At 50.9% G+C, this 27,928-nt stretch overlaps 2 protein-coding genes across 6 annotated transcripts; both read left to right on the plus strand.

Moving 5' to 3' along the window:
* Positions 1–1,638: 1,638 nt before the first annotated feature.
* Positions 1,639–16,156, plus strand: DACT3 (dishevelled binding antagonist of beta catenin 3). 3 transcript variants are annotated; one of them, XM_056796269.1, is made up of 5 exons: positions 1,639–2,984; positions 3,743–3,901; positions 9,265–9,361; positions 9,516–9,665; positions 11,990–16,156. In XM_056796269.1, the coding sequence occupies exons 1-5, from the start codon at positions 2,700–2,702 to the stop codon at positions 13,396–13,398; spliced, it is 2,100 nt and encodes a 699-aa protein (XP_056652247.1). In that variant the 5' UTR covers positions 1,639–2,699; the 3' UTR covers positions 13,399–16,156. The 3 variants fall into 3 exon arrangements, with proteins under 3 accessions (XP_056652247.1, XP_056652248.1, XP_056652249.1); XM_056796270.1 differs by lacking the exon at positions 3,743–3,901 and having other exon boundaries at positions 1,642–2,984; XM_056796271.1 differs by lacking the exons at positions 1,639–2,984; positions 3,743–3,901 and adding an exon at positions 4,615–5,301.
* Positions 16,157–17,332: 1,176 nt separating this feature from the next.
* GNG8 (G protein subunit gamma 8) lies at positions 17,333–27,924 on the plus strand. Of its 3 annotated transcripts, XM_007491976.3 has the most exons (4): positions 17,333–17,453; positions 18,108–18,168; positions 23,316–23,438; positions 27,746–27,924. In XM_007491976.3, the coding sequence occupies exons 3-4, from the start codon at positions 23,355–23,357 to the stop codon at positions 27,872–27,874; spliced, it is 213 nt and encodes a 70-aa protein (XP_007492038.1). In that variant the 5' UTR covers positions 17,333–17,453; positions 18,108–18,168; positions 23,316–23,354; the 3' UTR covers positions 27,875–27,924. The 3 variants fall into 3 exon arrangements, with proteins under 3 accessions (XP_007492038.1, XP_001365072.1, XP_007492037.1); XM_001365035.4 differs by lacking the exons at positions 17,333–17,453; positions 18,108–18,168 and adding an exon at positions 21,065–21,528; XM_007491975.3 differs by lacking the exons at positions 17,333–17,453; positions 18,108–18,168 and adding an exon at positions 21,068–21,528 and having other exon boundaries at positions 23,278–23,438.
* Positions 27,925–27,928: the final 4 nt, after the last annotated feature.

Raw genomic sequence — 27,928 nt, forward strand, 5'->3', positions numbered from 1 at the left:
ACTGGCCAGCCGGCGGGCCCCCTGAGGTTCCTCCTCTTTCCCCCAGCTCAGAGCTGGAGGTGATGGGGCAGGGGAACGAGGGCGCCACCGTCGGGGCCTCGGGCAGGAAGCTTCCTCCTCTGGGGGATGAGGGAGGGGAACGAGGTGCCTTCCAAGGCCACTCCTGCCCCCAGGCTGGGAGCCGCCGAGGTGTGGCGGAGAGGGGAGGAGTGCGGGGCAGCCATGCAGTTAGACCACCAGAGGGAGCCAAGAGCTCTCCTTCCGAAGGCACGGTGGGGTTGGGGAGGCAAAGCTCAGCTACTGAGGAGGGGGTGAGACCCAGAAAACAGGCCATGCCTCGGAATTCTGCCTGAGCCTCCCCAAAGAGGAGAGGCCCCTTAGAACAGGGAACGTCAGGGGGAGGGGCCCAAGAGCAGGGTGTCAGGGGGCGGGGCCTTAGAACAGGGAATGTGAGGGGGAGGGGCCTAAGAGCAGGGTGTCAGGGGCGGGGCCTTAGAACAGGGAATGTGAGGGGGAGGGGCCTAGAACCAGGAATGGCAGAGCTGCAAAAGGATCTTAGGGCAGGGAAGGTCGGAGTGGAGGGGCCTTAGACCAGGGAATGTCCGTGCTGGGAAGGATTTTAGAACAGAAGGTCAGAGCAGGGAGGGCCTCAACCGGCTTTGTAGAGGTGGAGTAGATTTTAAAAGGCCATCTGGGTAGAGATATGGAGGCCTCCGTGGGAAGGGATTGCTTAGGATAACTGGTAAAATGGGGCAGGAGATTCCTTCCTGCCCTTGGCACTTATTAGACTGAAGGCAAGAGTGGGGGTGGGAAGAGGGGGGAGTCTTAGGGAGGGTGTAGGAAGCCACTTTGGTAACAAATCCAATTGGATTTGCCTGGACTCTTAATTTCTGAGATGCATTGAATGTTAGGTGGTGTTGAGTCTAGCTCCCCAGGTAGTGGGTGCCTATGGGCCATCACATCCAGCCAGGCTCCAAGACCATACTACTTCCTATTCCATTACTACTATATCCATTCCATTTTTAGGCATCTCTGATAGGAAGATTTTTCTTACCTGGAGACATAAATCTGCCTTAGGCTCCTCTCCTTCTTCCCCACCTCTTTGAAACTATAAATAGAAAAAAACCTAATCCAGTGGACAGAGTCCTGGAATCAGGAAGAGGTGTTCAAATCCAGCCTCAAACACTTACCAGTTGGATGACCAAAAAGAAGTCACTTTACCTACCTGCCTCACTTTTCTCATCTGTAAAATGGGTATAATAAAAGTACCTGCCTCCCAGGGGTGTGGTGAGTAGCCAAAGACATATTTGTAAAGTGCTTTGCACACCTTAAAGTGATTTGTCAATACCAGCTATTAGGTATTATTATGACTAATCCCACTATTCCAAGACTCCAGATAAGATGACAAGCATGTAGCACCCAGTATGTTCATAGAGGTGGGGGAAAGAACAGAGACCAGCTTTGGGGAGCCTTCAAGTCTGGTCTTAGTCTTGACATGCTGCTTTTGGCACCCAGGAAGGTCCTGTCGGGGCTCTACTTAGAGTTGGTGCAGAGGCGTGTTGGGAAATGGAGTTTTCTCCTCAGGGAGTTCGTAGGTCCCTGAGGGTACAAAGACCCGTCGGTGCCTACCCTCAGGGAGCTTACATTCTCTGCTCCTGTAGACCATTCCACCAACCACTGCTAAGGCTTCTAGGAAACCTCGGTCTCCTAAGCCCTTCCACCATGCGCTTGCAGCTCTCGGATCCTTCTGGGCACACACTGTTCGTAATCACGGCCTCAAGTCGAGAGGATTGTGCCCCTTACAAATGCCCCGCCCGGCTGGAGCAATTACTTAAGTCTCCAAGAAGGAGCGGCAGGGAGGGGGAGAGGAGAAGGCACCGCCTTCCTTCCTCTAACCGTCACCCGATTGGATAAGTGAAGAAGAGAAAAGGCGCTCTGCCTTCTCTTTTGCCCCCACCTAACATTCTCTAATTATAATATTTAAATTTTCAGAGACCAGTCACTTTAGGTCCGCCCATAATGGGGCGTGCCCAAGGGATCAGTTCCGCCCTGCCAGAGGACAGACGAATCAGCGGGCGTCGTGAAGCTAATGGCCTGCGTAGCAAATCTCTGGAAGAAAAGGGAGGCGGGGTGCGGGGTGATGATGGTGGTGGTGGTGGACTACGCCGTTGAGTAAGAAAGCAGCGTGGCGAATCCAAGAGGGCCGAATGACGCGGGATGAGCAGAGTGAGACCGACAGGGAGGAGAAGGCGGGCTTATGTATGCTGATAGAGGAAATCACCAATGGCCGGCAGTCCCCGAGGGTAGTGGGCGGGGCTATGAAGAAGGCGTGGCTATGCCGCTAATCCGGGCTCAGTACCAAGGTTCCACGATCTAGGGGTCTGGGGAACGGGAGGTGTGGTCTATGCAGATCTTTACAGTAGAGACCCCCCCGAAGACCACCAATGGCCCTGCCTCTAGGGGAGCCAGGAGGCGTGGCTCGACGACTGCCCGCCAATAGGCGACCCGCTGGGACCGCCGAGGGGCGGGGCAATACAGATAAGCCTCAGCTCAGCGGCCCAATGGGCTGCGGCCTATGCAGATGAGACGGTGACAGCCGGGCCGGACCGGCGGGCGGGCGCGCGGCTGGCGGGGCGCTGGGGGGCCCCCAGGGAAGCCGGGAGCGGGGGCCGAGGCCCGGCGGAGGGGACGACGCGGCCATGATCCGGGCCTTTTCGTTCCCCGTGAGCCCGGAGAGGGGCCGGTTGCGGGGCTGGCTGGAGGGTAGCCTGGCCGGCCTCTGCGAGCTGCACTGGCTGCGGGAGCGCCAGGAGTTCCGCGTGCGCCAGGCGCTCCGGCTTGGGCAGCCGCTGGCTGCGGGGCCCGGCGGGGCGGCGGAGGATGGCCGGGACCAGGAGGACGAGGCCCTGGGCGACGACGACGGCGACGAGGACGACGACGAAGCGGCGGCGCGCCGGGCCGCGGCCGCGCTGGAAGAGCAGCTGGTGAGTGCTGAGAGGGAGCTTGGAGATCCTTGTGTCCTTTTCATCGTCCCCCAGCCGCGGGGGGCCTGCGCGGCGGCACCCCAGATCATTGCCAGACTCTTGGACTCATCCAAACCACGGCCTCCCCCGCGGTTCCCCCTCCCCCCCATCACTCTCCTTCTGCATCTCAGTCCCTTCCCGGTCCCTTTGCCTCGCATCCGTTAGAAGGGGCTGGAGGGGGAAGGGGAATGGGAGAGGGAAGAGGGACTTCTTGCCCCTCTTGCAGTCCCCATCCCTTTGCACTATTGGGAAACTGAGGATGGGGGGGGGTTCCCTCTCAGCTTTGGTTGGACTGGGGAGAGGGTCCAGCGCTTAAAACTGTTGGGAAGGGGACTTGAGGCACTCCCCATCCCCGGGTCTCATTCTCGACTTCGAGGCTCCACTCAATTTCTTAAGCTCCTTTCCTTCTAGAGGGCTTGGAGATCTCGCTGGCGGAGAGGGGCAGAACCCTTGGAGGCTGAAAGCAGGGGTGCAGGGGGCTGGGGCCTCTCTCTCGTCCTCCCTCCCTCCCGACTTCAGCTTAATTTAAGGGCTCCCAGACCTGGGCTAGTGGGGGATAAGACTGACGAGGGATGCGAAGGTCAACTGGGGAAGGGGGCGGGGCATTGTTTCTCCCTCCGGGTCCCTCAGGCTCCCCCTTCTTGGTCTCCGTGTGTATCATTTGGTTTCACCTTCTTAAATGTATTCCTTTTTGACCATCCGGATCTCTGTCCTTCCAGGCCTGCCCCCGGACCCTCAAGCCCATGTCATTCTCTCCAGGCCCTAATTTCCCTGACCTGATGCTCTCTGATCGAATCTCCTCCGGTTCAGCCAGCCCAGCCTTGGCCCCCGGCTGGGGGAGGAAATGCGAGCCTCTGTTTTCTTTTAGGGGGGAAGAGGTGGGCTCTAACCCGTGGAGGGGGATGGGGGAGAACAGGCCTAGGGCTTTGCAGACCTCCTTCACCCCCCACCCCCCTTCCCCCTTCCCCCGGGAGGGCCTGGCCACATTCCTCTCTCCAAGCAGAAACAGCTGTGGGAGGCCCCGCCCCTCCTGGCCTCCGCCTCGGCCCTTCTCCCGAAGAGGAGAGAACCACTGGGATGGGGATGGGGGTGGAAAAGGGGGGGGGGGAGGAGAGGGCCTTATTGGGTGGGGGGGGGGATAGTACACAGGCCAGCCGTGAACTTGCACTGAAGGCTTGAGGGATCCGGGTGGCCGAGGAAGCTGGGGGAGGGGTACATTAGATGATTCTCTCCATCCCCACATCTCTATCTCTGTCTCTGTGGCTTCTCGTTACGTCTCCATCCCTTCCCATCCCCATGTTTCTCTGGCTCTCCCTTGTGCCTCCCAATATCCCGCGGGGGGGGGGGGGAGGCTTTCTCACCGCGGGTGGCCGCGAGGAAGGCTGGGCGCCCTGGGGAGTCTCAGAGGAGAAGGTTCTTTCACTCGCTTGGGGTCAGGAAGCCCGAGAGGGAGCCGGGGAGGTGGGAGAGGCCGCCCCAGTCAGAGCTGTCTCCAGGCAGAGCAGAAGGGGGGGCGGGGGGAGGGGAGGAGGAGGAGGGAGGGAGAGACAGCATGGGCTGGAGGAGGAAGGCTAAATATACTCTCTGAGGGGAGGTGGGGAAGGGATAGTGGGGGAAGCCCATATTCCAGCCCGAGCCCCACATTTTCAATGCACCCTCCGGAGGAAATGTAGTCCTACCCCTTCCAGCAGGAAGGACCAAAGTTATTCTTGCTGATACACCTTCTAGCAGGCATGAATAGGCACCATGCTAACTCTAGAGGAATGACAGTGTGGTGGGAAAATCAGTCTACATTTGAATCTTACTCTGTGTAACCTTGGGACTCAGTTTCCCTCTCTACAAAGTGAAGGGGTTGGACCAGATCAGTGGGAAGCTCTCAATGTTTTGAAATCCATCGTCTCTCCAAAGTGTTCTTTGGCATCTGGCCCTGAAGAAGCTGAGGGGAGGGTTGGGGAGGAGAGGTGGGGAAAGTCTCTTCCAGGGCCCCCTTCTTTCTGCCCTAAATAGGGAAGGAACTGACTCTTCTGATGAAGCCCTGCCCCTTGCCCCTCCCATCTCCTTGACCAAAGAGGCCAACACTCCCCTTCTTACTGTCCTCCATCTCCTAACACCCAGACAGGAATCATAGTGGAGAGACCAACGCCTGGGAATGGTTCTGATCTGGACTTTGGATATAAACCAGAGGCATGTCCTTCTCCCTTACTCTGTGTCTCAGTTTCCCCAATTGTAAAAGGAGGGCATTGAAGAAAGTTTTTTTGAGCTGCACTTCTATGAACAAGTATGTGTTTTATTTCTCTTAATATAAGACCAAGCAGAAAAAATTCCCACATGATCTATGCCCAAAATACATGTCCTTGAATGTATCACCTCTGTGTCCGGAAGTTGGTAAGATAGACCACCGCCAGTCCTCTGGAATCATGGGTTGATCATTTCACTGTCTGGAAGTCTAAAGTCTTTGAAAGACTTGTTATTGTAGAAGTTGTCTTCCTGGCTCTTATTACCTCACTCGGTATCAGTTCGTAAAAGTCTTCCCAGGTTTCTCTGAACCCATCTCTTTTGTTATTTCTTATGTCAGTTGGTCTATACACATTTCTTAAACATCTTCATTGTGCTGAGCTCTGGCAAAGAAAGGTAAAAATTGGTCCCTATCCTCTAGGATCTTACAGTCTAATGGGGAGTGGGGGTGGGGAGAAGCAGGCAAAAATGGCACAATGATATTCCATTACATTCATATAGCATGATTTGCTCAGCCATTCACCAGTTGATGGGCACTCCATTTAGTTTCCAATTCTTCCCTGCCACCAAGAGCTGCTCTTAATGTTTTTGTACCTCTGGATCCCATTTCTTTCTATTTTGTCTGCCTTTTAGCTTTGACAGTATCTGCTTCTAAGATAGGTCCTAAGGCAATTAAAGCTCCATTCATAAGGACCTAGCTTCCTGTGGATGTAAATACTCATTATTCTAAGGTTCAAAGTGAAAGATTTTATAAGTGTAAAGTTCTACAAACTTTGACCTACATCCCCTGACTCTGGCTTTAGATGGAGCAGGTTCAATCTTTTTGTTGTTGTTGTTTTTCAATCAATGCTAAGTATTGGTTCCAAGGCATTAGAGTGGTAAGGGCTAGGCAATTGGAGGTAAATGACTTGCCCAGAGTCACACAGCTACTAAGTGTCTGAGACCAGACCTCCCATCTCTAAGTCTGGCTGCCCCTATCAGGTTCAATCTTGAGGAGTTATAGAAAAAAAAAAACCCACCTATTGGCCTATGTTGACCTACCCAGAGTTTCCACTGGGGGATTCCAAAAAATAAGTCCCAGTACAGCTTTTGTCTATGTCTCCACAGCAGTAGGCAAAGTCCTCCACTTCCATGGAAGCAGTAAAGATAATCATACATATAGGACAGCCTTTATTTTTCATATATATATATTCCATAAACAATGGCCCATTCTCCTTTGGTGAGTCTCATCCTCCTCCCAGGATTCTAGGCAGTTCCCCAGATTCTATGGTTTGCATTCCCCATTAGAAAAAAAAATTCATAAGGCATCACTCCTCCTCTGGACAACTTAGTGAGTCTAATTCTTCCTGAGGGTCACTTGCAGCCTTATTTTATTATCCCAAGGGGTTCACGTCCAAGAAGAGATATATAAACTTGGTTTGGTTAGACACCGACTTCAGCTTTCTGATCCTCTTGCTGTGTGTGGTAGTGATGCTGGGCTGGGGGACATCTTTTTTATTCCACTGGGCTGGTGGTGCTCAGGTTCAATAGAAGAAGGACTTTGTAAAAACCTGGATAAAGTACAGAAGATATAGACTGAGGGACACAGAGGGATGGGGGGGGGGAAGGTAAGTTGGGGCTTTCCCATCTTTCTCTAGAAGGCTGGGGCCCTGAATTTTCCAGGCACTCAAGGAAATTCCCATTGCTCTGTCAAGGAAACTGGAGTCAGGAATGCCCTTCTTGGTTCTTGGAGGTGATAATGCCCAATTTTCCATGTGCTTCTGCCTTTTGGTTGCCACTGGTAATAATATTAATAGTTAGCATCAACTTGGCACAGTGCCAAGTACTTGCAATTGTTATCTCATTTGATTCTCACCTGGGAGGTAGGTGCTTATTATTATCTTCATTTTGTAGCTCAGGAAACTGACTTAGAGAGTGGTGAAGTGATTTGCCCAGGATTATACAGCTAGTTAATGTCCAAGTCTGGATTTGAATTCATTTCTTCCTGACTCTAGGCCAGTGGTCAAGTCAGTATAATATCTCATTGAAAATCTCTCTTAGGTCTTTGGCTTTTTAGTCAGTCAAGTTCTCTCAGGATTTTACAGGCAAAAAGTCATCTTTGTAACCGACCCCCTTACCTCTTTTTTTTTTTTGACACAGCACAATAACTCTAAGCCAATCAATTCATCTTCAGTCCTTGAGTTTGGGAATATAACCCAAGCTCCAAACCCAAACTTAGTCCCTTATAAAGCCAGCCCTCTCCCTTTCCAAAAGTGTATTTACAGGGTGTCCCAAAAGTCTTAGTGCAGTTTATGGTGCTCATTCTGATTGAGTTTTACCTCCTTTCTGCCCTCAGGAAAGGGTATCAGGATACCTGTTGAACTCCTACACATCTATAAGAGCCAAATTCAAGTCCTGTTTCCTCCCTTTGAAGTCCTTCAGATCCCTCGAACCATCCTTATTTTGTTAAACTCTGGTACACCCATATAACATTTTGTATCACTGTTGTCTGTATATCATAGCTATGGCTCACACTGACAAGATGCTTCAGGGTTGACAAAAGCATTCACAACGTCTTAGGGATTTGTCATATCTCCTTCCTAGATTGGAAGCTCCTTGAGGATAGGACTACTAAGGCCATGGAGACCAAATCCCTCATTTTTTACAAAGGGAGAAACTGAGTCCAGTGGAGGTAAAGCAGTTTACGATCATAGACAAAGCTGGAAGGGACTTTGTAGATGAGCTGCCTTCATTTAAGCTCAGAAGGGCTGAGGGACTGGCTGGAGGCCAACAGAGCTAGTAAGGGGCTGTCCTTATCCAGTGCTCTTTCTCCTGCATCACTGGTGGTTACTGAAGCTTTGTAGTGTTCCCAAGCCACTGTAGCCTCTTAATAAGGAGTTGTTGATTGAGCTGATTTCAAATTTCTGAATCCAAAGACAAGACAAGATGAGGGTTAAAAAAGAGTTGTTGTCTCTCAAGACAAACGAGAGAAAGCTCTTTCCCTTTCAGTCTTTCTCCTTACTTTCAGGAACAGATTAAGACTTAAGTGGGGCTTTAGGGCATGTCCTACAGGGTCCTGATCCCTGGTGAAAACTCTCCCCATCAAGATTCCAAACTAGTCTGGAATTTAGAGTTTAATAATGTTTCCTGGAGCATAGAAGGTTAAAAGATTTGTCCAAGGTTATACAGCCAGTGTGTGCCAGAGAAAGGACTCAGGTTCATCCTAGCTCCTGGCCAACCTCTATCCAAGCCAATCATAGGAGCTTTGTTAAGCACTTACTGTGTGCTAAGCACTGTCCAGGGTGCTGAGAGCATAAAGACAAACCTAAAAGTCTCTACCCTCAAGGGGCTTACCTTCCACTGGGGAGAAACAAAAAGGAAACCGAGAAGCAAATGCAAAATAGATACAGAGTGGCTTCTGGGGGGAGGGGAGGAGGGATCACTAGCCACTTTGGTAACATGAGCTGAGCTTTGAAGGTAGTTTAGGATCCAAAGGGGTGGGGGTGAATAGGAAGAACATTTTAGACAGACCAAAGTTCTGTGCAAAGGCATGGACATGAGGAACAGCAAGGAGTTTGCTTGGCTGAAGTGATGGGAATAAAGGAGAATCAGCCTGGAAAGCTGGGTGGGAAGGAGATTATGAAGTGATGCCAAGCAGAAGCAGTTAGTTAGAGGCAGAGCCATTGAGTGTTTTGGAGCAGGGGAGCCTGATGGTCAGTGTATGCACAGGAGCCTCTGACTTTGAAGGGAAGGTTTTCCAATTCCAAAGTTCTAAACTCAACTCCCCCAAGAAGTCTCTGCTCTCTTCTCCTTCTCTCATTGGAATCATGGATGAGTCAAATTTTAGGTCTTCATAATCCATATATTCATAACTTCAATAGCAATTCCTCAGCCACAACCTAAACTCCCAGTTTATTCCTGGCACTCTTTGCTGGGAACTTGAGATTCTATGTGTCAGGGCAAGGGGGCAGCTATGTCTGCATGAGTTTCTCTCCTTCCCTTCCCCTCACACTCATTGTTGTTCCAGGAGGCCCTGCCTGGGTTGATGTGGGAATTGGGTCAACATCTGGGAGAGCTGAGCTTGGATGCTGAAGGCCTGGAGGAAGATGTTGGGCTGAGTTCAGGTGAGAGGAAACCCAGCAACCTCGATCTAAAGCCCTCAACTCTGAAATTGAGGCCCCAACCTACCTTCCCTCTTCTTTTTGTCTCTTATCCATCTCTCCCCTCCCTTCCCCCCTCTTTCTGCCCTTCAGTCTCTCCCTTCTGTACCTCATCCAGGTTTCTATGAAGGCCCTTCCCCTACTGGTCCAGACTCCCCTCCTTCAACTTTTGGAGCTGACAGTGGTTTCTCCGGCTCGGGTTCCTACAGCCGTCTGGGCCCCTCTGAGCCTCGGGGAGCATTTGCCAGCGAGAGGCCCAAGTCTCTGGGTAAGAAGGCCAGGAAAGAAATGCTTGAATAAGTAGAAGAGAGCAGGAGGGGGCCCAGGAAATTGGGCCAGTGAGTCATGGACTTTCATAACTCCAAAGGGAACTTTGGTGAGGACATCTGGAGGATGTGTGTGTGTGTGTGTGTGTGTGTGTGTGTGTGTGTGTGTGTGTGTGTGTTACAAAAGGTAAGGAGGGAAGAGAAGAAAGAGAGAAAGAGAAGAGAGACAATGTATATCCTCAGGGCTTGAGGGAGTGAGTGGGTAAGTAGCTGGATATGAGGTCATGTTCCTGCCCTTGCCCTGCTGTGTGGCCTTGGATAAGTCTTCTCTTCTTTTTGAGCTTCAGCTGCCTATATCTATAAAATGAAGGGGTGATTCCAGAATGAAGGGCCATGAAATTCTTGTGTTCTGCCTGGGTAATCAGGCAAGAGGGCTGGCAGAGAGAGGAACTGGGGGATAGTTAGTGGAAAGGGACCCATCCACCTAGAGCTGGAAGGAAGATCAGATAACAGGAAGAAGAATTCAGTGCTTTACAGATTTCAAAGCTCGTTTGATCAACCTATACCTATAAGGTCAGTGCTATTATTATCCTCATTGAATTTTGAGAAACATTAAGTAACTCGCCCTGGATTATGCAACTCACAAATATCTGAGGCAGGATTGGAATTTTTCCAGCTCTTCCTGAATCCAAATACAACACTCCATTCACTGTGATCCCATCTAGAGGCCATCTTGTCTCATTAAAAACAAACAACTCTTGCCTTCTGTCTTAAAATCCATTGGTTCCAGAAAAACAGTAATGACTAAGCATTACTGGGGTTAAGTGACTGGCCCAGGGTCACACAGATAGAAGGTGTCTGAGGCCAGATTTGAATCCAGGACCTCCTGGTTCTCTATCCACTAGCAACCTATATTCCCTAACTCACTCATTTTTACAGATGAGGAAACTGAGGTTCAGGGAGACTGACTGACTTATCCTAGGTTACACAAGTAATGCCAGAGGTGAGATTTGAATTCAGGTCTTCAGACTACAGAGAATGTACTATTTTCATTGTTGGAATAAGGGCTGGTCCTGTGATTTCACCCAGGTGAGGACATTCTTTCTATCAATTCTGCCCTTATAGTTTTTAGGAATTGTCCAGAGTGCTGGGAGAATAAGTGTCAAGCCTGGGATTCCTGGGCCAGGCTGTATCAGAGGCCACATTTGAACCACTGTTTATCAGCTTTGCCACTCTTGTTTAATCACAGCTGAACTCTTTGCTACCAAAGGACTCTTCAGTAACCCTATGCACCACTGCAAGCCAATACTGGCCACAGGGTTTTCTTGGCAAAGATCCTGGAGTGGTCTGCGTTTCCTTCTCCACAGAGGCCAACAGGTTAAATGACTTGCCTAAGTTCACACAGCTAGGAAGTGTGAGGGCAGATTTGAACTCAGGTGTCTCTGACTCCAGGCTCAGTACTCTATCCACTGAGCCACCTGGTTGCCTCCTAGTTCTACTCTTCTAACCTGTAAATAGGAAAAGGGCAAAGAACTTTGGAGAATTGTCTTTAGTGGCCATCTACTGCATCTGGAAGGGGAAGCATTCCCTCATTGGCTTGTTGGGTCTCATAGTTAAGTCCTTCGTGGAGTGGCTTCAGCATAGAGGAAGGGATTGCAAATATGGCTTATGCTGGGAGTTCTGGCTCTCCCTGAGTGTGCCTCTGTTTCCTCACCTGTAAAATGAAATGACCAGATGATGTCTCAGATCTCTTCCAAAGTTAAATTTCATGTGGTTGGTTTCCTGTTAGGAAAATAACTGAGCTGGAGTAGATGGTCTCTTTAAAAAGAAACAAACGCCAGTGCTTTCTATTGGTTACAAGGCAGAAGGGAGGCAAGGGCTAGCAATGAAAGTTAAATAACTTGCCAGGGTCACACAGCTAAGAAGGGTCTGAGGTCAAATTTGAACCTAGGACTTCCCAACTCTAGGCTTAGTGTTCCATTCACTGAGCCATCCAGCTGCTCTCTAAATAGATTGTTTTTATTGTTTTGTTTTTAAATCCTTGCCTTCCATCTTAGAGAACTGATATTAAGCATCAGTATCAAGGCGGAAGAGCCATAAGGACTGGGCACTGGGGGGTAAGTGACTTGCCCAGGATCACACTGCTAGGCAGTCTGAGGTCAGGACAGAGGGTCCCTTAACATCTTTTCTTCCAACTCTGATTTTCTGAGTTCCCTAGAAAGGAGAGAATGGGGCTGGGAAAGAGGTGAGGGGGGAGGGAAGGGAAGTGTTCCTTCATGAAAGGAGGAGACCCGTCTCCAGCCGCTCTTATCTCCTCTTCCTGCAGGAGAAGCTGGCCCCAGCTCCCAGGAGGCCTCTGGGGGAGGCCGGGCAGCTGTGCCCCGCTCCTTCTCGGCTCCCTACCCAACGGCTTCGCAGGAGACCGGGCCTGGGGGCGTAGCCACCTCCTTTTTGGCGCCCAGCCCGCTGCATGCAGTGGCTCTGCAGAGCCCCCGCCTGCGCGGCCGCTTCTATGCGGACTCCCCAGTCACCGGGCCCCCCGAGGACGCTGCTCCAGGCCGCCACTTGGAGAGCTACATCTCGGGCCTTCTGCGGCGCCGGCGGCGGATCCGCGGGCGGCCAGGCCCAGGCCAACCCCGAACCAGTCCCGGTCCCGGACCGGCCGAGCCGTCGGCGGCTCTCCGACGGCAGAACAGCGCTCGGCAGCGACCGGAGGAGCCGGCGCACTCTGGTGGGGGCGGCTCTCCTGGGCCCGGGGGCTGGCCGCCCTGGGACTCCAGCCCGCCCTCGACCGAGCCTGTGCCGGCGGCGGCGGGCTCATCACCCCCCAGCCCAGGCGAGGGCCGCTTGGTGAAGGCCCAGTACATCCCTGCAGCCCACGGAGCTGTCCGCGGTCCCCCAGTGGCCCGCGCCGCCCGCAGAAAGGGTCCGCCTCCCCCACCTCTTACTCGAGGCCGCAGCGTGGAGCTGTCCCCTCCCCGCGAGCGGCCGCGACCCAGCGGCGGCACCCGGAAGGGCCGCTTCCCAGACGGGGCGGTCCGCCGCGGCTCCCCGCGGGGCAAGAAGGCCGCCCGCTCGCAGTCCGAGAACAGCCTTCTGAATCGGCCCGGCGCCGGCCCGGCGGAGCCCAAGTACCACACCGTGGAGAGGGAGGAGCCGCGGCCCGGCCGACCTCGACGGCCTCCGGCCGCCCCCGCCGCTGCCGCCGCCTCCTCCTCCTCGCGCCGCTGGCGCTCCACTGCCGAGATCAGCGGCGAGGAGGCCGAGGGTGGACGGAGGGCCAAGGCGGTCCCACGAGGGGGGGCTGGCCGAGCCGCCGGGGGAGCCCCGGGGCCCTCGCCCGCCCCTCCCCGCCGCCTCCTCTACGGCTGTGCGGGCAGCGACTCGGAGTGCTCGGCGGGCCGCGGCGGGGCCGGGGGCCGCCGGGCTCCCCCTCTGGGCAGCGTCGGCGGCAGCTACGGGGGCAGCTACGGCCCAGCCTACGGTGAGAGCGAGTCGAGCGCCAGCGACGCCGAATCCCTGGCCTTCAGCTCAGCCTCCAGTGACTCGGAGGGCAGCGGCGGTGGCCTGGTGTGGCCCCAGCAGCTGGCAGCCGCCTCGGCAGCTGCAGGCCCGGCCGGGGGTCCTGGAGGGCCCCAGGGGAAGGTCTTCGTCAAGATCAAGGCCTCCCACGCCCTCAAGAAGAAGATCCTGCGGTTCCGCTCCGGCTCGCTGAAGGTTATGACCACGGTGTGAGCTTCTAGGGCGCAGTGCAGAGCCCTCTCTTCCGTGGCGGATCACACTGCTAGCCAAGAACGCCTTGGGTCGCCCGCTGATGCAAACTCGGCCTCAGTTTCCCTCACTGTAGAATGGACTCAGTGAAGTAGGCGGTGTGGTGGAAAGAGATTTGGAATGAGGAGATCTGGGTTCAACACCTCTGCCACTCACTAGCTGAGTGACCTTGAGCAAGTCCCTTCCCCTCTCGAGGCCTTAGTCGCCTCCTCTGAAAAACGAGGCGGTTGGACATATGACTTCTAAGGTCCCTGCCAGCTCTGACATTCGATGAACCTACGAGCCTCTAAGTAGCCCCTGCCCTCTGGAAGGTGTCTCTATTTCCCTATCCCTTTCTGGCCAAGGAAATCCCCTAAGTTTGGACGCTCTTCTCCCTCACGTACCTCTATGGGCCCGTTTACAGTCCATTCAGTTGGGCCACATTTCTACTCGCTTTCCAATCCCTATCCTACCTGTAGTGGAGACTCCCTCGATGGCCAGTAGACTGTGGGAATATCTCTCCTAACCTCTGACGCGGTACACTGTGGGTCTCCAATTGGTCCAGGTAGAATCCAGTAGGGCTGAGCCTCCCTGTGACCTTCTCTGATCCAGCTTGGGAGCTGCAAAGTAGTTGAGAGACGGAGCTCCCTGGTGCTTCCTAGCCCTCTCCTGGCGACTAACCTCGGGGTCAGGAGTAAAACGGGATGGGGGAGGAACCCAAAGATCCCCAGGGATAGAAGACTAAGGAGGCCGGAGGGGGACCAATCCTCATTAGTTCTGGTTTTTAAATGACTGTATTTATTATAACGACGGCGACTCCCCAGGCAAATGAGTGTGGGAAGGTGGAAGGTGTCGATCTTGTTCAGCACTCACCTTTGCCCCAAGGGAGCCAGACCCTGTCTGTTTCTATATTCTCTTTGTAAATAAATTCACAGTGTTATCCCCGTGGTGGCTTCCTCTGGCCCTGGTCCTGACATGGCCGCCGTGTAGAGATGGCAGCCTTGGCGTACTCTCTTCCAATTTAATCCAATAAGCATTTTTAAAAATGTGTTTTCTATAGGGAAGTGGATAGAGAGCCAGCTTTGGAGTCAAAAGGACATAGGTTCTAATTTTGTTTCTGATGCCTACAAGCTGTGTGACCCTGGGCAAGTCACTTAACTTCCTAACGCTTTAGAAGACTCTTTTAAGACCAGAGGCTGCAGAACTGTTGTTACTCTCTGTTGGTGGAAGGAATTCCCTCCACCAAGGAAATCACCTCCTTTGCCATTTCAGAGCATACTCTATGACCTCTAATTAGAGAGAATCGCTTCCAGGTAGGTCCCGGGATGCTGAGCAGTCAAAAGGTCACCCAGACCTTAGGTGTTGGGGGTGGAATCGAATCTAGGTGGTCCTTACTTCTGGCTGCCCCTTAGCCTTGCTTCCTCATGCCCTGAGGATATACAGACAAACTGAGCAGAAAGCATGCAAGCAGGTAAGACTGTATGATGGTTTGCTGAGAGGAAGCATACTGATAAATGAAAAGATCCAGGAAGGCTTCCCAGGGAGAGAACCATGAATGAGCCAATAGGGAGCAATAGGAGCTCTTGAACAGGGGGAGTCATATGGTCAGACTTGTATCTGGAAGGAAATGAGGGATTCCGAGGCAGAAGTGAGGAGGGAGTACTTTTAATTCAAGTCAACTGTCCTTTCTTAAGTGCCTATTAAGTGCCCTGCACTGGACTAGCAGCTGGAGACGCAGAGATAAGAAACTGACACCATACTGGGCAGAGTATCTAGACAAGCAGATGCCAATGAGAAATGACATACAAAATGAGGCTCGGGTTGGTGGGGTTTCATGGTAACTCCCAGAGGAAGATATTGCCTCTTCTCAGAAACTTAGAACTTTAGAGAGTTGTCTAGGGCACTGAGAAGCCAAATGACTTGTCTAGGGTAACACAGCTAAGGAAATGACAAAGGTAGGACTTGTACCCAGGTCTTCCTAGCTAGGAGACCAGCTTTCTATTGATGACCACTGGCTGGCTTCTTCTCATACAAAATCAATACAAAGGCTATTTGGGTGAAGGAAAGCACGAATGATTGGGGGAAGCAGGAAAGGCCTTTTGTAGCCGGTACTTGAACTGTGGCTCATTTTCTGTCTCTGAGAAGGGACCAGCCGAGTCTCTGGGGATGCTTCCCAGCCCTGACGTTTGATTATTCCGTATGTCTCTGGTGTCCTTGAGTGTTCTTTCCAAGTCTTAAGGCTTCCGTTCCTGCCATCCATCCCACCCTGGGACCACTTCCTGACCCTCTGTGGGCAGGGATAAACTTTAAATTGAGATGGGCACAACAGCTGCCCTCCCAATAGGTCAATCCACACACGTTCATTGATCTCTGATGTTCCAAGGCACTGTGAGAGGCACCAGGGGGACAAGAAACCCTTCCCAGTGCCTACATGCTCTCCCCTCTTTTCCCGTCTCCCAGAAGCCCTCGTTTTCAAGGCTCAGATCTGAAGAGATCTTGGCTCATTTTGCCCTCTCCCGGCCCCCTCCCCCTCAGCTGCTAGTGGCCCTCCCCTTCGGCCTTGTATTTATTTGGTAAATATTTTGTATATATTTATTTATGTCCATGTTGTCTCCCCTGAAAGAATGGAAGCTCCTCGAGGGCAGGGACTGTTTTCCTTTGTGTCTTTGTATCCCCAGCGCCTAGCACAGAGCCTGGCCCATAGCAGGCACATAATAAAAGCTTGTTGACTGATTGCCTTCAAGGAGCTTCCGCTCTATCGGGAGAAACAACCGGTGACTCCTCTCCGAAATGGCGCAGAGACGGAGGCTTGAGGGAAGCGAGGGCTTCTAGGAGGTGGAGATAGGAGGGAGAGCAGCAGCAGGCACAGGGCTCCGAGGGGGACCACAAGGCCTTGCGAAGACACAAGACTGAAACTTGCCGGGTGCAGTGGGAGGTCTGAGGGAGCTCATTACAGACCATCTCATCTCGGCTGGGTTTCTCGGCTTCTCTCCCTGCCCCCCACCTGGCTATGGGGGATGGGGAACAGGGCTAGGCCGTCCTCTCTCCGCGGCTCAGCCAGCCTCCCATCCCTTGCTTATGAGAAGCAGATGCTGGGGCCGGCCGGGAAGCCGGGAGTGGGCCCCCACCCTTCGCCTCGCACAGACGCGGCTTTCTCCTCCAGGAGAAGGGGGGAAGGCCATCCCCCGCCCCCCTCAGAATGTCAGAGCCCCAAAGCTGCGCCAGGGGCTGGGGGGTGGGGGGAAGCACTTGACAGGCAGACTCCCTCCTTCCCGGGGCTAGGAAAAGAGCCCCTGCCTTCCCTTCTGGATTCTGCCCCCTCCCCCCACCCTCCGGGTCCTGGCGCCGATTCCTCTTTCAGTGACTGGGGGGCCCTGGTCCCTCCTGGCAGCTCCAGCCGCCCCTGATGCGTTCCAGATGTTGGACTCGCCACTCCTTCCTTCCCCCTCCAATGCAGGCACCTTCTCCTGCCTCTTGTTCTTTGCCTTTTCCTCCCGCCCAGGCTTGGAACTGATGGGGCTGGGGGGATGCCAGGATCCCTCCCCCCGCCCTTCCAACCCCCAACTAAAGCAGGGACCCAGAAACCCCCAGCCCCCGGAATCGGCAGAAGGAAGCCTCCTCCCCGCTTCCCCCCCCCCCCCTTCTCTGCCCTCCCCGCTTCATAGCCGGCCTGGCGCCGGCTGACTCAGCCCCTATAAATAAACACTGAATTTGGGTGAGCTGGGAACTCTCGCCCCCTTCTCTCGGCATCCCTCCCACCCCTAATTTTGGGACCGGCCCACAGTGTCCCTCCCCTTTTGCTAGGCCCCTCCCCCAGACGGTCCCACCTCCCATTGTCCCCACCTCTCCAGGGCATCCCACTGATTGGTCGAGGTTCTTCCAGGCCCTCAGGGATCTCCTCCTCCCAAACCCCGCTGCCACAAGCCTTGTTTTTCCCCAGGCCCACGTGGATGTGGACCAGTTTCCTTCCCTGGGGGGCACCAGTTCATTTGGAAGCCCAGCTCTGCACCTGCCTTGGAGACTGGGGGAATTAACTAGAGGTGGGGCGTGCGGGAAGTGAGACAAAGAGACACTCTGACACCCCGATATGTATATTAGAACTGAAAGGGTCCTCAGTCCAATTTCACGGGTGGGGAAACTGAGGTCCAGAGGATTAAAGAGATTTGCCTTTGACTCCAGATCTTTTTGTTCTAAAGCCACTGGACCCCACAGGAAATGCAATCGAGGCAGAATCTTTAGATTTTTAGATCTTTAGAGCTTGTGGGAGCTATTTACTTGAGAGTGAATCCAAACAACCCCCTTGACAAGGGATAACTCAGTGTTTTGTTTTGTTTTTAAACCCTTACCTTCCATCTTAGAGTCAATACTGTGTATTGGCTCCAAGGCAGAAGAGTGGTAAGGGCTAGGCAACGGGGGTCAAGTGACTTGCCCAGGGTCACACAGCTGGGAAGTGTCTGAGGCCAAATTTGAACCCAGGACCTCCCACCTCTAGGCCTGGCTCTCAATCCACTGAGCTACCCAGACGCTCCCAACTCAGTGCTTTCTCGAAGGAGAACCTCTAGGGAAGGAGGTCTCACTACCTCCTCAGGCAATGTATTCATCTTCTGGGCTGGGCATCTAATAGGAAGTTTTCCCTTACATCAAGCTTCAGTGGGCCTGCTGGTAGTTTCCTCTCATTGATCCTCTTTTCCCAGTGGGGCCAAGCTGAACAAGGCCCATCCTGCTGCTTCCAGTGACAGCCCTTCACAGAGCCAGGTTTGCTGTGATGCCCTCTTCCAGGCTAAACACCCTCAGATCCTCTCGTGGCGTCATCTCCATGTCCTGATCATTTCCCTCTGGAGGACTTCCAGCTTGTCACAGATGCTCAAAGGGAGATAGACGGAGACCCAGAGGCAAAGAGAGCGGAGCAAAATAGGAGCAGAGCCAAGCACCGGCCTCAGGACAGAAGAAAGGGAGTGTGGGAGGGAGGGAAGCAGACAGGGAAAGCAACACTGAGGGAGAAAAGCCACTGACAGGATGCCCACCCACAGAGGGGAAAGTTAGCCCTCCACACAGGAGCTGTTTCTATTCATTTCTGTTCCAATATGTTGCAGGCACTGTGCCAGGCACTGGGAATACCAAGGCCCAAACTGAACAAAGGCTACCCTCAAAGAGCTAACATTCTACGGAATCATATGCAGCCCATTGCGGTTCAGTCATGCCCAACTCTTTGAAACCCCATTTGGGATTTCCTGGCAAAGATTCTGGAGTGGTTTGCCGTTCCTTCTCCAACTCCTTTTACAGATGAGGAAACTGAGGCAAACAGGGTCACACAATGTCTGCGGCCAGTTTTGAACTCCTGTCTTCCTGATTACAGGCTGAGCACTCCGTCCACTGAGCCACCTAGCTGCAACACTTATAGAGTAGCAACTAGTTGAGATGGAACAGGGAGGCTTCCCTTAGAGGTGGCCCCTGAACTGAGTTTAGAAGGAAAGAAATCATCAAGAGGCAATGGGAAGTGAGGAAAGAGAGCATTCTCTGTCTGGAGGAGGCCTGTATGTGCAATGGAAAGGCGATTAACCTCTGCCTGCCTCAGTTTCCTCAACTGCAAAGTAAGGATAATATATACATACTTCAAAGGATTGTTGTCAGGATCAAATGAGTTGTCATTTGTAAAACCATTTAAAATAGGACTTGGCATGTAGTAGGTACTTAGAATAAATGCTTATTCCATTCCCTTCCTCTTTTGCCTCCTCCTCATAGGAGCTAGCATCTATATAGAATGTTAGGGTTTCCAAATATTTTACAGATATTACCTCAATTTACCTTGAGCCTAAGAAGCAGAGTACTTTCACTAACCTCATTTTATAGATCATGACAGTGAGGCAGAGATGAAGTGACTTGTCCAGGGTTACACAGGTAGAAAGTATGGGAGGCAGAATTTGAACTCCAGATCCAGTACTTCATCTACTGTGCCATCTAGCTGACTCTGTTGACCTTATCCATTAAGGAAGAGTTGGGACATAGAAATCATGGTGGGATTGGGAAGGTACAAACAGTTATTAAGCACCTACTATGTGTCAGATACTATACTAAGTACTCTACTAATGTTCCCACTTGATCCTTATAATGACTCTGAGAGGAAGGTGCTATTATTATCCCCACTCAACAATTGAGGAAACTGAGGCAGACAGAGTTTAACAGACTTGTCCACAGAAACACAGGTAGAAGTCTTGGTGACTCCAAGTCCAGTACTCTAACCACTGTACCACCCAACTGCCTCCATTACCTCTGTTCCTTAGTAAACAACTAGAATATAGTCATGAATGGGATTAAAGTGAAATGACTGAATGAGCTAGCTTCAGCCAGACTAGAAAGGACCTTGAATGGCAAGCTCAGTAGTTTGTGTTTTATTATTGAGTCAATAGGAGCCACTACAGATTTTTGAGCAGAGAGAAATGGCACATTCAGACCTGTGACTTAGGGAGATTATTTTTGCATCTACAAACAGATTGTAGAAGAGAACGTTTGGAATCAGAGGGGCCAATTAGGAGGCTGTTAAACAGTCCAGGAAAGGTGAGGGATGGGGGCTGAAGTGGTTTGGCACAAGTGAGAGAATGGAAGATATACAAGAGACTTTGGTCAAGTGTCATGGATAGGGCTTGTCAACTGATTGGAGGGGGAAGTTGAGGGAGGGGAAAGAGTCCAAGAAGACTGAGGTTGCTAATCTGGGTGGCTGGGAGAATGGTGGGACCTTAAGCAGAAACAGGGAAGTTTGGAGAAAGGATGGGTTTGGGGGAAGGTAATGGGTTCCAAGCTTGAGAAGCCTCCAGAAGAACTAAGGAGTGATGGTTAGCAGACAGCTGGTGATGTAGGAGCTCAGGAGAGAGATCAGGGCTGGGTATGTAGTCAGGAGAGGCATCTGCATCATGATGATACTCGAATACTTGGGAGCTGGTGAGATCTCCAAGGGACAGAGTGCAGAAGGAGAAGAGAAGTGAGCCCTGATGGAGACTTTTTTTTTTCTTCTGAAAAAGAGGAGCTAGGGAGAAGACAGGAAATAGAAAACTGCTTTGGGGCAAGGCATCTTCAGTCAAATGGGTGGCTGGGTGGTTGCCAACTCCCTCTGAGTGCTTGAGATTTCTCTATCTCTGCTTCTAACTCATGGTGTGACCTCAGGCTCATTTCTCTCTCTGGGTCTCAGTTTCCACATGTGTAAAATGAGGGGCAGAACCTCAATGATCTGAACTCCCTTTTCAGCTTTAATATTCTAGAGTAGTAAATTCTAAGAATATGGATTGACCCACCAGAGCTGACTAGCACAAACACAACCCAAACGAGCAGAGATTGAGGTAGTGCTCGACCCTCTTGTCCTCCCTCTGCCTCTGAGCCATTAAGTTTCCGTGGGGCTTTGAGATCCTCAGCCTGGCCACCAGGGATTTAGCAGGGCTCCTCTTTGCTCCTTTGTCACCTCCTTGTGGCTGTTTCAAGCATCACAGCCTGGGCTCCGGCAGATCTGGGGTCCTTCCAAGGGAGAGAGGGGCTCAAAACTGGCTGCCCAGGGATGGGGAGGGAGGGAGGGTTTCTTTATCTGCTAAAATGACACCCTTAGCGGTCCTGGTGTCTTTGGCGATGACTGAGACTGGGAGTGTGCATATGCTATTGTGAGAGGGACTTGAACCCGGGGTGCGTGACTGGCTGCTTGAATCAAGTCCCACTAATTAAGGATGGGGTGCTCGAATGGCTGTGTGCACCGGTGTGGGCACTGTGGGCACCTGGGACTGTTCACTGGGTCTGTAGCAGTCTCTGTCACTGGATGGGAAATGCTGGCTGGGTGATGGATGGAGGGAGTGAGTGAGTGACCGTGCACATCTGCTGACTGCTGACTGTGTGTGTGACAGAGATGGTGTGTCCAGGGAGTGTGAGTGTGTGTGCATGTGCGCGCACTCGCGCTCGTGTGCTCGCTGGAGTGTTCGTGTGTGAGATCAGGCCTTGAAGAGGCCCTAGGGACAGGGAGCAGGGGAGGGTGCGGGGATCTGAGAGAAGGGGGGCAGGGGCGGGGCTGCCCCCAGGGTGCTCTAGCAGCTGCTCCCTCCAGCCTCAGCCTCAGCCATTGAGGCAGAGAAGGAGCAACAGGTAAGAGCCTCTTCTTGCCCTCTTCCCCTTCATTGACTTTCTTTCTGTCCCTGCATCTCGGGGTCCCTGTCCAACCAGCTGTGCCTCCATCCCTCTATCCCTCGTCCATCCTCCCATCCCCATCCTTTCATTTCTCCTCCGACCCTCATCTCCTCGTCTCGCCATCCTCTGCTTTCTCCATCCAGTTGTCCTTCATTATTGCTCTCAATTCCTCTGTTCCCCATCCTATCGTGTCCGTCCTTCTGTCCCTCTGTCCTCTCTCAGTAGTGAAAGCTCAAGATCTATGTGGGTTGGGGGCTGGGAGTCAGGATGTCTGGGTTCTTCTTTTCCCTGGTGCTGGCTAATGAGTGACTATGAGCTGGGGGCTGGGGAAGAGTAAGGGGGCCTCCTGGTGAGGAGAAGAGGGGGCAGCTGGTGCTTAGCTCTTAATGAGTCCCCCCTCTCCAGGCCCCCTTCTCCTCTCCCACCAGGGCCTTAATTCCCTTTTGCTTTAGAGCTGGTGCTAATTGGCATGGGGAGTCTTCCCTCCTCCTTCCTACCTTCCCCTGCTTGGCCCTGACACTCAACAAGACATGAGTATAGCCTATCTCCCACTTACCTCAGCTCCAGGGGAATGGGGAAATAGACAACCAGGCTGGATGGGGGGCAACTGAGACAGAGACCCCCATCTGTTCTCCTATCCATGTTCCCAATCCTATGTCCCAATCCTTATTTCTCTTCCTCCCTCTGAACCCATTCCTGTTCTTTATTCCTGTTATCCCAATTTCTCTGTCCTTCATCACTGTATCCTCAATGATTGCTTTCCTCCATCCTCTTGCTCCCACTGCTTCTTTATCCTTCTGTTCCCTCATTTTCATGTTTTCTTCCATTCCTGTCTTTCATTCCTCTGTTCTCCAACACTCTACATCACTTTGTTTTTCCCATTTCTCTCCCTCCATCCTCACTGAGTTTCCATTTTCTTTCATTCTTTTGTTCTTTATCCCTATCATCCAATCTCTGTCCCCCCATTCACTGTCCCTCTCTCTCCTTCCTCCTTAGCCCCTGCACTCTGTCTCTCTCCACCCTTCTGCTCCATGCATGTTTTCTTGCCTCCCTGACTCTCATCTTTAGATTCCCCATTTCTTTTCTCCACCTCCACCTCTTCCCTATCCCACCCTGTCTCTCATCATTATCTTCCAACTCTGCCCACCCTTCTTTTCCCCATTCCTGTTTCTCATTTCTCATTCTAATTCTCCATCCTTCAGTCCTTCATCTGTGTCTTTCAAGCCTACATCACTACATCCTTCTGTCTAGCCATGCTTATTTTCTCATCACCCCTATTTCCCTCTGTTTCCCACTCTGTTCTCTATGCATCCCTTTCTTCCTCATCCCTATTTTTTGACCTGTTCTCTATAACTCTGTTTCCCTTGATCTACTCCCATCACTCCCATTTCCCCTCACCCATATCTCATCCGTGTTTTCTCCATTCCTGTCCCTCTGACCCTGTGTCTCATCCTTCTATCCCACTGTCTATTTTCTTTAATCCCTGACCCCCATTCCCTTTTCTGTTCTTGTATTCCTGACCCTTTACTTCTGTGCCTTATTCCTATGAATCCTGATTACTTTCTTCCATTTTTTATCTCTATTCTCTCTGTTCCCCATTCCTATTTCTCTCTATCCTTGTTCCCCTTATCTCTATCCTTCATCCCCCTGACCTCCATTCCAATTTCCCTCCACTCCCCTCACCCCTCTCCTTCTAACTCCTCCCAGCCCCTCTGTTCCCTCTCCCTTTGTCCCACTGTCTCTAGAGCATCTGTAGGAGCATTAACCCCTTCCTCACCACAACAATGTCCAACAACATGGCCAAGATTGCTGAGGCCCGAAAGACAGTGGAGCAGCTGAAGTTGGAGGTCAACATTGAACGCATGAAGGTATGCACAATTCAGGAATTGGGGAGCTGGGAATGGAGGTTAGGGAAATTAGGGACAAAGGGGTCCTCTCTTCAGAACTGGGACCTCTATCATCCAGTGGGACCAGAGAGAAGAGAAGGAAAAGCATCTGGTGTCTCCTGTAGTAGATAGAATGTTGGCAGGTCACTTACCTCTTAGAGTCCATTTCCTCATCTGGAATTGGGGTTAGTTAGCAATACTTGTGCTATTTGCCTTGCTGTGTGGCAAAGAAAAGGTGCTTTGTAAGTCAGAAAGCATTCTGTGAAGTACCTTATTCTAGTGAAAAATATGGCATGAAGTGAACTAGATGAAAGTATAATTGGATCCATTCTAATGGCCTGGGAAACATTGAAAGAGGTCTCTAGTGGAGTGCCCTAGGGATCTGTAATTGGCTTTGTAATGCTGAACTTTTTTTTTTAATTAGTGAGTTGGATAAAGGGAAAGGTGGCATCTTTGTGAGATTTGGAAATAATACAAAGTTAGGAAGAAAAGCTGACCCAAGATGAAGGAATCAGGATTCCCCAAGATCTTGCCAGGCTAGAACACTGGGTTGAATCTAATAACATAGGCAGCCAGGTCCCAATGAATGAGAATAACAATATCCCAAGGGACTGAATATGTTTGAATCCACACTTTTGGCAGATATTATTATGTAACATATTGCAACTGGTTTCAGCCCAATGGAAATATGCACTGCAAATCTGAATGGACCACTTCAGAGGATTCATTATTCACACTAGCTCCAATTCAATAAGGACAAAAGTAAAGTTTTATACTCAGGCTCAAGAAATCAGTTTCACTAACACAAAATGGCTAGACAGTTTGTCTGAAAAAAATCTGGGGCCATTAGTGGATTGTAAACTCAGTAGGAACCAATGGTATGCTAAGGCAGCAAAAAAGGAGGAGAAAAAGAAGGAGGAGGAGGAGGAGGAGGAGGAGGAGGAGGAGGAGGAGGAGGAGAAGGAGAATCAGAAAGAAGAGATAGAAGAGACAGACAGAAAGACAGATAGAAAGAAAATAATATAATTAGGAGTTACATTAAGAAAAACATAACTTGGGAGCAGCTGAGTCGTTCAGTGGATTGAGAGAGGAGGTCCTAGGTTCAAATTTGACCTCAGATACTTCCCAGCTGTGTGACCCTGGACAAGCCACTTAATCCCCATTGCCTAGCCTTTACCTTTCTTCTGTCTTGGAGTGAATACATAGTAAGGGTTTAAGTTAAAAACAAAAAACAACTTTTGAGGATAAAAGGGCAATACATCAAAAAACAACTTTTGAGGATAAAAGGGCAATACATTTCATATAGAGACAAATTGTCTCTATGTTGTCTAATAGTTAGAAAACTGGCTACACAGCCATAATCATAGGAGCATAGATTTGAGACCTGCCAAAAATAGTATGTTAGTAGTCACTGAATCCAAATCTCTTCTTTCTTTCTTTCTTTCTTTCTTTCTTTCTTTCTTTCTTTCTTTCTTTCTTTCTTTCTTTCTTTCTTTCTTTCTTTCTTTCTTTCTTTCTTTCTTTCTTTCTTTCTTTCTTTCTTTCTTTCTTTCTTTCTTTCTTTCTTTCTTTCTTTCTTTCTTTCTTTCTTTCTTTCTTTCTTTCTTTCTTTCTTTCTTTCTTTCTTTCTTTCTTTCTTTCTTTCTTTCTTTCTTTCTTTCTTTCTTTCTTTCTTTCTTTCTTTCTTTCTTTCTTTCTTTCTTTCTTTCTTTCTTTCTTTCTTTCTTTCTTTCTTTCTTTCTTTCTTTCTTTCTTTCTTTCTTTCTTTCTTTCCTCCCTCCCCCCTCTCTCTTTCTTTCTGAGGCACATAGAAGAGAAATAACTTGCCTAGGGCCACAGAGCTAGTAAAGGTTTGATGAAGGATTTGAACTCAGATCTTCTTGACTCCAGTTTGGCTTCTTTTCCTGCCTTTGATAAATCCTGATTAGGTGACCTAGGGCTAGACACTCAGGGCTCCCAGGTATTTCCCTAAGACTTCAAGTTGGAAAATAGGTAATGATCTATATTGGTAGGGGGAGTTTTTCTAATGGGAGTTCTCTCTGCCAGTGATATCACAAGTATATTTCCTTTCATTTTCCCAAGCATTCCCTAGTCAGACCACATTTGAGGTACTGTGCTCAATTCTGGGCACCATATTTATGAAAGACACCGGCAAAGCCATAAGGCATCGAAAATCATCCAGAATAGTGAAGGACCTTGATATAAGGATGGATGGAAGGAACTAGGGTTTGTTGTTGTTGTTTTTGAGAAGAGAAAGCTAGAGGTGGGTAGGATGATACTATATTTGTATTGTGTGTATATGTGTGTGTTTTAGACCTTCACTTTCTTAGAATCTGGACCAAGGATCAGTTTCAAGGCAGAAAGAGAGGCAAGGGCTTAGGTAGTAGAGGTTAAGTGACTTACCCAGGGTCACCCAGCTAGGAAGTTACTAAAGCCAGGTTTTGAACCCAAGACCTCACATCTCTAGATTTGGCTCTTTATTGACTGAGCCACCTAGCTGCCCCACTGTATTTGTATTAAAAGGTTATCATGTGGAAGAGAGATTAGACCTATTCTGTTTGTCTTTAAAGAGTAAGTCTAGAAGCAAACAAGGAAATCTAAGCTTCAGGTCAGGAAAATCTTTCTAATAATTAGTCCTAACCAAAAGACTTCCATGTGAGGTAGTGGGTTCTCCCTCACTGGAAATCTTCAAGAAAATGCTGGATGGGCATTTGTTGGGGATGTTGTATTGGGGAATACCTTTGATGAGTAGAGATTTGACTAGTTGATCCCTTCTGACTCGGAAATTCTTTGCTAAAAATATGAATTCTTGGGGGCAGCTGGGTATCTCAGTGGATAGACTCAGACCTGGAGATAAGAGATCCTGGGTTCAAATGTGGCCTCAGGCACCTCCTATCGGTGTGACCTTAGGCAAGTCACTGAATCCCCATGGCCTAGCCCTTACCACTCTTCTGCCTTGGAACCAATATACAGTATTGATTACAAGATGAAAGGTGAGGGTTTAAAGAAAAAAGAATTCTTTCTAAGTAGTAAAGGGCACAAAGATGCAGAAGACCAAGGCTGGAGCTGAGGACCTTATTCTTGCTGCATGCTGTGTGGGCAAGACCTTTTCTCCTTCTGAGCCTCAGTGTTCTCATTTGCAAAAAGAGAAGGTGTGTGTGTGTGTGTGTGTGTGTGTGTGTGTGTGTGTGTGTGGTGCTAGATTTGGCATCAGAGGGCTTGGGTTTGAATCCTTGCTCCTCCTCTTATTCCCTATGGTATGGTAGGTTTGGGTCTCAGTTTTCTGACCAGTAAAATGAAGTAGCTGGGATTTAGGGCTCCATTTAGCTTCAGATCTTTGATTCCACCTAGTTTAAGACCACCTCTCAAATCTCCTCCAGCCCTAAATCTTGTAATCCTATGACAAAACAGCTCTAGAGGGGCAGCCACGTGGCTCAGTGGATAGAGCACCAGCTCAGGAGCAAGGAGGTCCTGAATTCAAATCTGCCCTCAGACACTTGCCCTGCGCAAGTCACTTAACTCCAATTCCCTAGCCCTATGGCTCTTCTGCCTTAGAATCAATAGGAAACTATTCCCAAGAAGGAAGATAAGGTTGTTGTTGTTGTTTTTTATAAGTACTGGGATCAGGGGCAGTTATGTGACTCAGTATATGGAATACCAGATCTGGAATCAGGAGGTCCTGAGTTAAAATCTGCCCTCAGATACTACCTAGCTGGGTGACCCTGGGTAAGTCACAACCCTATTGCCTAGCCCTTACCTCTGTTCTGCTGTGGAACCGATATCTCGAGTCTAATATGAGAAGATAAGGGCTAAAAAGACCCCAAACCCCTGTAGATCCGGTCTGTCACTATGTATCACTGCTGGCATCAGGACTGAGTAGAGACTCGTCCTTCCAATTCTGCTGAAGTTTTAGGTTCAGCCAGCGGGTGTCGCTGCTAGAACCAGGTGGGAGGGAGACTGGGATTCCGAGCTTGGCCAGGGGGTGGCGCTGTGGGTACCAGGACTGGGCGGGGAGCCTGGACCAGAGGCCCCGCCCGAGGGTGTAGACTACAAGCCGCAAGGTAGGGTTGTATTCCCAAGTTCGGCCACGCGGGGCGCGGCTACCATTAGGTCTGGGAAGCAGGCTGCGATTCTAGACCCAGCCATAGGATGGTGCTGCGCACCGGCGACCCCGGCGAGACACTGGCAGTAGTTCCAGACTCGACCAGAGTGTGTCGCCCAAGGGGACCTCTGCGGACTTGAGTGGGCGATGGCTAGCGATGAGCTTAACCCTTTATCTCCCGCTGCAGGTGTCCAAGGCTGCGGCCGAGCTGCTGGCCTTCTGCGAGTCGCATGTGAAGGAGGACCCACTGGTGACTCCAGTGCCTGCCGCCGAGAACCCGTTCCGCGAGAAAAGACTTTTCTGCGTCCTGCTCTGAGCCTCCCAGCCCCCCTAAGCGAAATACCCCAATAAAGGCAGTGACTCCTCCTTG

The sequence above is a fragment of the Monodelphis domestica genome, chromosome 4, assembly GCF_027887165.1.
Source record: "Monodelphis domestica isolate mMonDom1 chromosome 4, mMonDom1.pri, whole genome shotgun sequence".
Taxonomy (NCBI): Eukaryota; Metazoa; Chordata; class Mammalia; order Didelphimorphia; family Didelphidae; genus Monodelphis; species Monodelphis domestica.

What these genes read in the sequence shown, in the direction of transcription:
- DACT3 (XM_056796269.1), top strand. Translation starts at nt 2,700, where the DNA reads ATGATCCGGGCCTTTTCGTTCCCCGTGAGCCCGGAGAGGGGCCGGTTG. An exon ending in CCGCGCTGGAAGAGCAGCTG is followed by an intron (nt 2,985 to 3,742) that starts GTGAGTGCTGAG and finishes CTGTCCTTCCAG; the next exon opens with GCCTGCCCCCGGACCCTCAA. An exon ending in AGATGTTGGGCTGAGTTCAG is followed by an intron (nt 9,362 to 9,515) that starts GTGAGAGGAAAC and finishes TACCTCATCCAG; the next exon opens with GTTTCTATGAAGGCCCTTCC.
- GNG8 (XM_007491976.3), top strand. Translation starts at nt 23,355, where the DNA reads ATGTCCAACAACATGGCCAAGATTGCTGAGGCCCGAAAGACAGTGGAG. An exon ending in TCAACATTGAACGCATGAAG is followed by an intron (nt 23,439 to 27,745) that starts GTATGCACAATT and finishes CTCCCGCTGCAG; the next exon opens with GTGTCCAAGGCTGCGGCCGA.